Source organism: Hakea prostrata, chromosome 3, assembly GCF_041222555.1.
Source record: "Hakea prostrata isolate BN-2017 chromosome 3, UWA_Hpros_2, whole genome shotgun sequence".
Classification (NCBI taxonomy): Eukaryota; Viridiplantae; Streptophyta; class Magnoliopsida; order Proteales; family Proteaceae; genus Hakea; species Hakea prostrata.
Genome location: NC_142602.1, coordinates 9,560,450 through 9,573,079, shown reverse-complemented (window position 1 = coordinate 9,573,079; position 12,630 = coordinate 9,560,450). Strand labels below are relative to the sequence as shown.

Genomic DNA, 12,630 nt, shown 5'->3' with positions numbered 1-12,630 from the left:
AGTGGTGCCATCCATCACATATGGTAGAAGAGATGGACTTCCAAATCTCATTTTCTAAACATAATTTGAAAAACTACCTATTATGATGTCACAACATTTGATTCCCAACTAACTTAAGTTACACAAACTTCAAAAGTTCACAATTCGAGCCAATCCAGACAGAAGATTCATTATGGGTTTCTATGGTTCTGCCCAGTCCCAGTTAAATCAGCTGAATCCAATCCCAATTCCAGTTCACAATATAACATCGATTTCAATTTATTTTCTGAATTGGTTGAAGCGAAGAATCAATATCAAGAACAATTTAAGTGACCAGACATCATATCAAAAATCATGGTTAGCGTCAGCTTAGATAAGTCACCAGCTATATCACAGAGAAGGTAAGAGCAAGTATAACAGAACCACTATTTTTCTCTCTATATTTATTTCTCTAAAAATCGCGGTCAACATTCACCATGGATGCCCATCCCAAAAGAAAAAGCAAAATCAAATGGCTCAGAATCCACACTGTCGAATTTTCTAAATAGAGCTCCCTTCCTGAACTCCGCTGCACAAACAAAAATAAAACGATGTTCTCTTCCATGTTGGCGCTCATCCTTCAGAATACTCCAGCCAAGATTCTTCCAAACTCAACTGTAGCAGTATCTTGTGGATCATTCCAATTCCATCCAAGAAATAAACAATATGAAAAGCATGATTACCAGCGAGTGCCGAACACCCAAAGAAACAGTGTGACCACAACTGGTAGTGGTGTTGCTTCCAAATTGAAGAAAATCCAGCTCGATTACGTGACACTTATGGGGTCCTCTTGCGTTCAGCGGATGGAATCAGAATTGAAAACATTAAAGATGAAACATTTGAGGTCGTAAACCCAGCTTGATTGCCTGCTAAGATTGCAGTTTCCCATTCCCAGATGGATGTACGATCTGATTGACAAGCTTTTCTGGCAATTTTTTCGTTGCCTGAAACACCAACACCTTATAATGTTGACGGGAATCAAAGGTCTATATGCTCCAAAGTAGCTTTTGAAGTGCTAGAAACTAACCTGGAAGTGTCTCATGTGTAAAATTGGTTCACACCCGACATCTGCAACCGAATTCCCAAATGGGGTTCTGGAGTTCAATCGCCCAGCTTCATAGTTTGTAAATGCCTTTTTATCATCAGGTAGGTGGTGGCATACTCTTAATAGTGAGTGGAGAGAATTCATCTGGTAGCCAAAAATAAATGAGTTAAAATGTGATTTCTTCAGAGGCAAATTTTGGAGAGAGTATTTATAACTAAGACTAGAAAAATGTATTGAGCATTGCAACCCTGACATCTAGAACCCACTGGGAGAACTTGCACTTTTAGTAAGCAAACTTACAGAAAACTGCATAGTTCTCCAATTGTTCCCTTAGTTCTACTACAGTTGCATACGGAACAAGGTGAGACAAAGAAAGCCTAAAAATAATCTAATTATGAAGGTAAGCAAGTTAATACACGACAATAAACTTTGCATAGAAAGATAACAAAATGAGTTTCCATATCAGACCTGGCTGGTTGCAAATAGTAATAACCAAATTTGGTTGTGTCAATTATTCCAATGTAACAAGAGGGATGGTGGTTTTTTTGTGTGTGCTTTTGTTGCCTCCTCTCTCTTTTTTACCCTTCCTTTTTTTCCCTTCTCTCCCTTCTACGAAATAAGGGGGGGGGGGGGGGGGGAGGATAACTATATATATTGCAGACTGTCAATTGAACTAGGGAACACCTTTTCTTACCTTCATGTATGGACACGAGGCACATCCTCCATGAAGGGAGCATCCCTCTCCACTAGCCACCCCAGGAATAACCGAGAGCTCAGAGAAGCTGCTCATGTCAGCAGTATTAAGGCCTTGCACTGAATCCCTTGAAGTTCTTGACATTGAGTCTGTTGAAACTGGAAAGATTATCTCAATATTAAGTTTTGCTCTATTAGGAGACCCAGCAGCAGCTAATAGTTGACGAACTGCTGCTACAATTGAAGTTACCATCCCTGATTCTGTTCCTAATACAAACTGAAGGTGGTCATCAATATTTAGATCCAAAGCTTCTTGGACCTTTTGTTTGATGAAATCTAATATATTTTGGGTGGAACCCACGACTCCCATTCCTCTTCTCTTTGCTTCCATTGCCAAGGAAAACATTTCCCCTGGGACTTCAAAATGAGCAGTTAAGAAAGCATCACAGTACATTTCCTGTATTTTCTTCACGATTTCATGTCCAAATAGGTCATGGACAATGCATGTCCCATCCTGCAGTAGAATTCCATGGCCCAAATAAGAATACCAGGCAGTAGAATACAAAATGATACATGCAACAAAATACTATTAAGGTGCAAATGCTAGAATTGTACAAGGTGAAAATGTATTCGTGACCCTGTAAAGGAAACTGAATGTCAGGAAATGAGACGATAAAGAATTTTGAACCTAATAGTTAATCAAGTGTTTTCTTTGGACAGAACAGCAGTACCACCCCAAAGAAGGTATGGGAAAGTAAATTCACACCAATCACAGAGAGACAATACCAATGTTCATGTAAACTCGAGAAGCAACATTAACCCTTGTTTATTCCACTGATGAACATGTGCTTTATGAGACAAGTACAAGAAAAAGATATTTGAATATTGAGCAATAACATGTACTTTCTGGGATATAAAAGTCGAAAAAGAAGTTCATGTCCTTCATTGGATTCAACTGTGCAGGTTGTAGACTTAGGGAAGGTAATCTGACAGAGACATTCATGGAGGGGTGAGACATTCAGTGTAAGCTTCAAAAAAAGGATGTGGGCTTTTCTCTTGCCTAGTGACAATACAGTGTTGATATAAATGTGGTTGCCTTGATTCTCCACGTGATGATTGCTAAGCTTGGCTCAAAGACTTTTTTCTTGGGCCAGAATCTGGCTTAAAACCTTGACAGATGAAGCATATGGTCAAAAGTTAAAGCCCACTGGGAACACTGAAAAGCTATTACTTGAGGTGTTGAAGAAGATCAAAGACTTGTCAATACAAGCAATGGCCTTGAATAGCATACAATGAAAAATAAATTTTAAAAAAAAAAAAAAAAAAAGCATCCGCACATCTAAATGAATTAAACAAAATGTTTAAAAACTCAATAATGATAGTGGTCAGCAAATCTTCCAGACAGAAGATCTGACTCAAAACACTGAACTGTATTCACAGAAGATTTCCACATGCATAACACAAGCTCATCAAAATAAACATTTGAAGGAATTACCAAGCTGTAATGCTCAAGCTTTTATGCTCAAGCTTTTAGATGATAGCAAAACTGCAGAATACTCCATCATAGTAAAATATTCATTGCCCGTAGAAGAATATACAAGAAAAGTATTGTTAAAAGAGTTGAAGATTCATCAGTGCAAGACTACCTTTATTTGAAGATTACTATTGCTTAATCATTCAAGTTCATGTCCTCGGCAACAATCTTGTATATGAAGATGGTATTCAACAGTAATTCATACGGTCTACAATAAACTATAATAGTTTGTTGATGCCTCATCATTAGAGTTTTTATCTGAGACCTATGATCGAGTCTCAATATTTGCGTCTATTTAAGCAGAATACTACCTACGATCTGCATTTATGATGCAGCTTTTTTATGCTGCATTTTTTCTCTTTTGCTATTAGAAAATTAACCTACTACCAGCCTTCCTAGTTAAGTGCTTTTGATGTTGTTGCTGCTACTAGGATAACAGCCTTCTCTCTCTCGGGGATAAGTTGATGCAGACCCAACCCTAGATTAGGCTCTTTTTCCTAGGATTAAGCCTAGGGTTAGGTCATATAGGTGTTGTGGCTTCATTGGATGGGTTTTCTTTGTAAATCAGCCAACTTCATGGACCTAAAGCATGGGTAGATGGGTTGAGTACGAAAATTTCCAATGGTTCATCTAGTCCTTATTACTTAATTACTTAGCATTTCATTAGTCCTTATTAGATTTGATGCATGTTATTCATAATCCTTATTACAGTCAATGTAGAGTCCTTGTACAGGGTGAGCTATAAAACTCAAGTCCAACTAGAGTTTGTTTTAAGATCTAGTTAAGTTGTTAAGAGTACAGCTAGGATTCCTATATTATTACGAACTAGTATTTGCCAAGGCTATAAATACCGACCCATCACATGCAATAGCTACACAGTTTAATTATTACAAAATCAGTTTTTGAGCCTATGTTGTTCTTCTCAGTTCTGTCCACCATCATCACAGCTCACCACAAGGTTTTTCTTCCACGCATTTTGTAAGCTGATCTCCTATTCCCATCCATCTCACCTGTTTTTTTTTTTTTTCAATTTTTCTTGAGTTTTCGGACTCCCTAAAAGTCTCAAAGCAATAACCCTCATATCTTCTAATTTAACCATCCAAACTTGGAGGATCATATCCCAATATCTAGCTACATTTCCTACAAGTTTCAACCCATCTTAACACCTTCAGACCCCAACTCCCCATCTTTACAATGTTCACCCTATATCTCTAAGTTCAAGAAACCCTTTCTTTGTCCCATATAAGTTGGTTGTCTTAAACATCTTCGAAGACTGGCCCTCATTCAATTGAAGCCACATCATAATTGGCAACTTCAAATACTATTCAAGAATAGTGCTTCTATAGCCCTAGATTGAAAGGGATCAACTAGGGGCCAGATTACTGTCACCTGGCATCAACCACCAAATTCAATTAGGTTAAAATGCAGTGTGGAGTCTACTAGTGATCAGGGTAAGGTTCAACTAGGTTTTGAAGGTACAGTCAGGCTTGCTGAGTGTTAGGAATTTGATGGTGATGGTTAAAGATTGTACGGGAGAGATTTTGAATTCTGGATTTAAAATTTTAACAAATTAAGGTTTGGTCTTGGGTTTTTGAAAGGGGGACGATTTTGGGATTTTAGGTCTTAGACTTGGAACTTAGGGAAGGGGCTCAAAGGCCCAACATGTATATGACCCAATTCAAAGCTTATTTCCATTAAAAATAAGCCCTACATGATCTATTTACATCACGTGCTGCTATTAAAATCTGTTCTTATTATTTCAAGCTGGAGACAATTGATATGTACATTTCCACTAGTGGGAGTGTCTAGTGTTGAGGATTTTTGGCTTGAAGGAATGCCTCATCAAGAATATGTTTCCTAGTTTAGGAATGTCTTGTTTCCTAAATTAGCAACTTAGTGTTACTACGACTAGTGCTTAGAGCCCTAGTCAATTTATTCTATTCCCTTCCTAAACTTATGTTTCTACTATTGGATTATAATAAACACCACTCTAGTGATAGAAGACAAAATATCTAGTTTATAACTTTAGTCATGATCGGGCAAACGATGAGGTGGTGATACTTGATGATAAGGAGATTCCTCAGAGTGATTGTTTTAGGTATCTAGGTTCAATCATAAATAAAAGAGGTAATATAGAGGATGATGTTTCCCAAAAGAATTAAAATAGGGTCGATGAAGTGGAGAGGTGCGTCCAGGGTCTTGTGTGATCGGCGTATTCCATTAAAGCTTAAAGGAAAATTTTATAGGACCGTTGTTATACTAGCTATGATGTACGGTGCAGAGTGTTGGGCTATTAAAAAGATCATATAGATAAACTCAGTGTAGCAAGAATAATGATGCTAAGATGGATGAGTGGCAAAACTAGGAAGGATAAGATAAGGAATGATCATATTAAAGTTGGTTTGGGAGTTGCTCCCATAAGCGATAAGCTTCAAGAAAGTCGTTTAAGGTGGCACGGCCACGTTCAACAGAGACCTATAAATGCCCCTGTATGGAGAAGTGATATAATCCAGATTGAAGGGACTAGAAGAGCTAGGGGAAAACCTAAGATAACCTTAAGAAAAGTGGTGAGAAAGGATATGCATAGCTTAGTCCTTGTATCTAGCATGGCCTCAAACAAAATTGATTGGAAGGCAAGAATCCATGTAGCCGACCCCATTTAGTTGGGACAAGGCTTATTGTTGTTGTTATCTTCTTCAAATTTTGGTTGGTAATTTGAGGATTTGTCACAAAGAAAACTAGCGTCATACTGGATCTTCTGCTTCCTCCCCTTCTACAATGTTTTGGTGCTCCAAGTAAACCATAAAATAAAAACTCTCTGAAAATTGAGGTTGCTCACCTGGAAATAGTGCAGGCGAGATAACAATGATCTTATGGAGTTTCTATCATGTTCTGGATGTATCTCAGCAATTTCTTCATTTGTCATGTTGGCCATCCTCTGAAACAATTCTTTGATGTTCGCACCCATGTAAGAATCAGGGCCATACCATATATTTAAATTCGGTATCTGAGCAAATGCCTGAAGATTAAAAAAACAACTTTATTAACCATTAATACAGATTGGGAACCCAAAAGTTGGTACCATGTACCTGTTTGGGAATTGCTTAGACTACCAAGACAACTAAAATTAGCATTAAGCAAGACTATGGAGAAGGTTAACTGTAGGTATATGATAAGACTTTAAAAACAATCAACCTGCAACATAGTCTGTACAACATTTGATGAAGTGCAGGTTATTGTAGGCACTAGTTCGTGGGATTGAGCTTTAGTCTCCAGTGAGGTGTTGATGTAGATAACATGCAAAGAAGGTGCTGCAGTGGATGCTGACTTAAGAAAACTCATGTATGCAGGAGTAGCTGCAGCATCAGCCAAAGAGCAACCGATGCGTTCGTCTGACATTCTATAAACACCAACCTGCAGAAGGCTTTCAATTAAAATAGTACACAGAAACCAACAAATGAAAACATATTACTGCCACCAAAAAGGTACACTTACATACTTGTGGGGGGGGGGGGGGGGCTAATGTAAATAACAAAGTACAGAAGACTAAGAGAACAATCAGGAACAACAAATTGTTTTTTTCTATAAAAAAAATTTAAAAAAAAATAAATAAATAAATAAATAAAAAGAAAGAAGAAGAAGAAGAAGAATCATGCGGCAGAAGGTGAACTGTCATTGGTTGAGTCACAAGGCAAATCATCCTCCTTTGGAGTCTACCTAATCATAAGTAAGAACTAAGAGAAAGAAGAAAAAGGGGGGGGGTGTTTGAGGAACTTTTAAGTTGTCCCAGAAACAAGCTACCATGATATATATATATATATCGTGTATCTGGGAATTCAAGAGGGGCCAACAAATTATACGAGATGTCAAAGACCCTGCATTTAGACTAGCATACATACAAAAACACATTCATATTTTTACATTTTGAGCATATGTTCATGAGCTACAATTGGATCAGACCTTATGACATTCATTTTCTGGCAAATGGCCTGATCGACCATCAGAGTCAGAAGCCTGAACGTTGACTCGTCAGACCTTCAGGTGAAGGTCTAATGGTTGCTCTCCAGTGCCGACACCAAGCAACCACAGGCCAACTGAGCTTCAAATGGCTACTTTTTCAATGGCATAGTTGCATGGATCGACCGACACATTTGATAGGTTGACCATCAAATAAAAATTATGACTGTCTCCTATCAGTTGGGGTTCAAACCAATCCCATATTTTGGCTATAAATAGAGGTCATAATGACATTCTGAAATACAATTAGGAAGACACTAATCAGCCTCTCATTATTTTTTGTCTCTATGAAGCCTTGTCTCCCTAGAAGTCCAAATCCCATTGAGTTCAATTACTCCTAATCAAGGAGACCTTGAAGCATCTTTCCTCAAACATCATCAAGAGGAAGAAGCAAATCACGGAGACCTTCGGTGCATTTGCTCGTCACTCATATCATTGTGCACTTACTCATAGGGTATCGTTTCACACCCTTCGATAGGTAACATTTCTATCAATTCTATACTAGACTTGAACTAAGGTACAAAGACTCTCTCATCCTTAAAAGATTGGATCCTCTTGTCCAAAATAAACTTGTGTAAAAAGGTTCTCATGTCCTCATCAAGATTGTAAGAGGTGTTGTTTCTCCACTTATTGTACCGAAAGTGAGTTATTGGTGGAATTTTCTATAAGGTTATAAAAGAGTGGACGTAGACTCAATTGAGTCAAACCACTATAAATCTAGCATGTTCCCTTATCTTATGCTCATCCCTCTTTATTGAATCTAATTAGGCATTATTTATTAAAAAAGAAGTGGTTCAACTAGTTCAACCAATTCATCCCCCACCTAGGTTGATTCACGAAAAATACCAAATAGTTGTCTAATCATGCCTTTAGGTTCAAATTGACAATCAATGAAGAACCTACATTAAGTACCTCAAATTCCAAAGAACACTTAAGATTGATCATGCACTTCATTATCATAGCAATTCATGGACACGAATATATTTCATAGTCACAAGAAATAAAGCCATTCACATTTACTTCAATGTTAATATAATAAAATAAAATAAAATAAAATACATGAAGTTTAAAAGAAGAAAATAGAATTTCACCTCAAAGTAATTAGAGTCCTTTGCATTACATATCAACGAGAGTATATAAGTCAATATGACTGTATCCTTTAAGAAAAGGATAAGAATTGAGGAGAAAAAGTACCTCACTGAAGCCGGCCTGATCAAGAATTGCACGCACATTTTCTGACATGAAGTCTACTCCAAGCACCGTGATAAACTGACACCCAGCTTCAGCCATCTTAACAGCTGTATCTGCCATAACCAATGAATCAGATATATGGATATGAGGCCACTGCCTTTTTGCAGAAGTTAAGACGCCTTGGACTTCTGGGTCCATGTAAAAATGTGCAACAACACCAATTTTCTTCTCCTTCAGGACATTGACGAGTTCTTTAACCTTTAGCTCATCAGGGAGTAAAAACTTAGCCTGCATTCATTACAATGGAACTTAGGAATATGGCAACGGAACATCATTTCCATGATACAATATAGCAAAGTCTATAAACTATTCTTAATCAATGAGCACAACAGAGTTATATTGTCCATTGTCCATTTACACCTTAGATGCTACATCACCACCTAGCTAAACTCTGCTAAGGAGAGATTAGCCTTAGATAATAAGGTAAAATAAACAGCATAATGCAATAAATTAAAATCAAACCCTGAATTGCAGAGGATACAAAACAGAAAACAGCAATCACCAAAGTTGCTTCATTTAAGATACCCATAACAAAAATTTCATTATGTAAAATTTCAGAGCATAATTCAATTCAGTCTCTCATTCATGTCCATCCATCCCCGTATTAGCATGCAGCTTCACGTAGCCCTAGATTTTTAAATCTTTATTTTTCCACATCCAACTCTTTCTAGGCACTCTGCATTGCTGCAGATATTGCCATGCAGGAAACCTTTACAAGACAGTTTGAAATGTAGATAACCCAATTAACCCTGACATGTAACCATGTGTGTCAATGCCTCCCTGCATCAAATGGACAATTCATATTTTTCAGACAATCTAAATAGTTAAGACCATATGGGTTGGACAGACCTTAATCAGCCAATGGTTTCTAAGATCCTCTGTACTTTGATGTGAGATTAACCTGTCAGGTCTGTGGAGCAAAGGCACTTGATGATCTAGCATACCATGCATGCAGAATGGTAAACAGATTCCGGTGCGAGTCTAATCAGTAGAAAAGTCCAAAGTCCAAATTATGTTATCTCATGACAACCACAAATCATCCAGATCTTCAGTGTATCTTTGGTTCAGTCAATGTGTTTATACTCAATGGAATTCACAGTATCATAAATTATTCACACACTAAATATTCATTAGAATTCATCTCAAGCATGGGTTATAGCCAACTCTTGGCCTGTCACAATGGGACACTGAAGCAGACATGCAGCCCGGTACATTACCTATCACTAATCACCTAGTTGATGAGGGCTGCTCCCTACAGTTTTGTTAAATTATAATTTTATTCTCAATTTTTTATTTTTGAGACAAACACTCTGATCTCTGTTAAAGATAAAGATATTAACTATTGAAAACAAAACTGGAACTTCCCAATTTCAAACATTTTGGCGTCCATGCTACGCCTAACTATTTAGCAGGCTAAATTTGAAATGAATCCATTTCATCGGTTTCTCTAAATGTTTCCAATTGATTACTCGTCCCGTTTTAAAACCACAATTGAAAATTAAAAAAATCCTCCTTTAAGAAAGAGTTAGGAAGCGTTACATAAGATGAACAGGATTCGAGGCTGGTGAAGAGAGAAAATCAGAAGATGAACAGGATTCGAGTTTCAACATAGCAAAATGGTTACCAACCTGAGCTTCAGCATAGCTTCCCTTGGCCTGGATACCGTCCGCATTAATAACCAGCGATGGGAAAGGATCAAGAGGTGGTTTACCCTGCCTCTCGGAGACGAGAGCTTTAGTCCTCTTCTGCATGCTAATCAAGACGTTATGCCACGCATTCACCCTCGAGGGAGCACGACCGAGCAATCCAACATTAAGAGCAGCTAAGTCTTCCGTCTTCACACCCAGTACTTCGTCCGGAAATGCCCCATCGAGAATCCAAACCAAGCAGGAGCAGAAGCCTTTGGTGATCTCTGAATCACTATCGGCAGAGAACCTCACCCGTCCACAATCATCCAAACTCACATTCAACCATACCTGGGTGGTGCAACCCATGACTCGATTGGATGATACACGCTGCGATTCATCGAACGGAGGAAGAAGCGTGGAATAATGTAAAAGGCGTTTAACGCGATCAATGGGTTCGGATAGCGATTGGAACTCCGAAACAAGGCGTTGAAGCCTACATAAGGCAAGCTCAGTTGTTCCCAACGAAGCCTCTGCCACAGCGGAGCAGGGAATAGTAGAGCTAGGGTATTGGGTATTGGCATTAGATTTTAGAGGAGACGATGACGAAGAAGAAGAAATTGGACTGGGATTGGAATTGGGATTATGAACACATTTGAGCCGGTGCAGGGACCTGCGTGACAATGATATTCTGTAACTCCTCAAAGGATACGATTTAGGGTTTGGTGTTGAGGTGAAGCAGGCAGAAGAAGCGCTCATTGATAAAGTTGCAGAGTCCATTTAGAGGAAGATGGGAGGGGAAGAATTATAATTCAGCCGCACTTATTTTTAAAACGGAAAAAAAAAATGATCTATTTAATTGTAATCAGAAGCAGGTAGCTAGAATTTAGCCCTAGTCGTTTCTCTATTCTAAGATAGAAACGAAACGGTTACAGAAGGAAGAAGGTGGTGACCCTTAAACTGCGCAACCTCACAGAGACAAAGAGAGTATGGAGCGTCAAATTTATACGAGGTGGACGACACTGCCACGAAACCAGGATTCTTTCAGAAAAAAGCCACGAGACAAAGAAACGTGAAAATAAGATGAGCAGAAGCTAATGGGGGGAGTAATCAACAGAAAAATTGCAGAGATGAAATAACCCCTTCTGGGATTACTTCATTAATAAAACAAAACTAGATTAATCAATTGAAATTGTGGACCTAGCAGGAGAAACTGCAATAATAGTGAAGGATGGTGCATGCACCAATGCTCAGACATAACTCATTCCCCCGTTTTCTTGCCGCCTTCACCTGCCATTTTTACCCTCATGGATTGACTTCATCCACAGCGCTATTGTCGCCAGCGTTGACGACTCTTCTCGCGTTGTAGCCCATGATGGTCGAGTCAGGCTGTATATTCGGTATTTTGCTTCAGGCCATCATCATGCGAAACAATTCTCGTGGGTTGAAATCTCCAACGAAATTTCGGATCCGACTGTCTAAAATTTTACGCAATTGCCTTATATTAAGTGAGTGGTAGAGCAGTAGAGCGGTAAAATAGTAAGATCTATATTTCTCAGTGGAGATGTCATGGATTGCCGCTCCACCTAGAACAATCATCTTTGACTGGCTTACACTCATTCGCTCACTTACACTATCCCCCCTCAGCTCACACCAAGGCTTCACACCAAATCTTCCCTGACATAATATGCATGCTTGAGTAGGGGAGAGGTCATGGGTTCAACCTTGTGGACAACAAAGCTCCCCTTGAAGATGTAATCGAGATGCGCACAACCTAGCCCGGATGAATTTCATATACCCAAAAACAAAAAAAAGAGTGAAGCACTTTTGGTATATTGGCCCTCTCCCTTTCTTTTTTTTTAATGCAGCATATTTTAGTGGACTCAAATAAAAGATGTATTTATTTAATTTTTTGACATAAATTCCCTCCACTTTTATTGAAAACATGGTTCATTCCTTGCAAGGTCAAAACTTTACCAAACCCTCACACTTACACACCATTAGTGAAAATATACAATTAATTGTTTGAAGTCAAATTAATTTATTGATAATAATTATATCATCCTATAGAATGATAAAATGATTATGCAAGACTTTCTAAGTTTCTTTAATTAGACATAAATTTGGTTTTCTTTTAAGAAAAAAACTGGTCAATTAATCCAGGTAAATATTTTTTTAGTAAAAAATCTAGGGAAATATGGTGTTGTTAAATATATTACTTAAAATTTCAAGATGAATAGTAAATAATATTATAGGTAAAATTAAAAGAAAATTGATGGTGTGAAGGAAGACTTCGTAAGATTTTGATTTTAAAGAGGTGCAGAGTGTTTCCAATGAAAATACTTTTATAAAATAGTCTTATTTATCTATCTTTTCATTTCTTATTTGTTTTACTGGGCAATCTTCTTGGTAGCATCGTATAAAGAGTCTAGATGCTTCACGCGATT

General features: G+C 38.0%; 1 protein-coding gene across 1 annotated transcript; it reads right to left on the bottom strand.

Annotated features, from left to right (window-relative positions):
- Positions 1-393: 393 nt before the first annotated feature.
- On the bottom strand, positions 394-11,560 carry LOC149020716 (quinolinate synthase, chloroplastic-like). The gene is made up of 7 exons (XM_089148928.1): positions 10,187-11,560; positions 8,502-8,786; positions 6,486-6,704; positions 6,130-6,309; positions 1,758-2,270; positions 1,046-1,207; positions 394-962 (listed from the first exon to the last, which is right to left on the bottom strand). Exons 1-7 carry the CDS (start codon positions 10,961-10,963, stop codon positions 888-890), a joined length of 2,211 nt encoding a protein of 736 aa, XP_089005054.1. The 5' UTR covers positions 10,964-11,560; the 3' UTR covers positions 394-887.
- Positions 11,561-12,630: the final 1,070 nt, after the last annotated feature.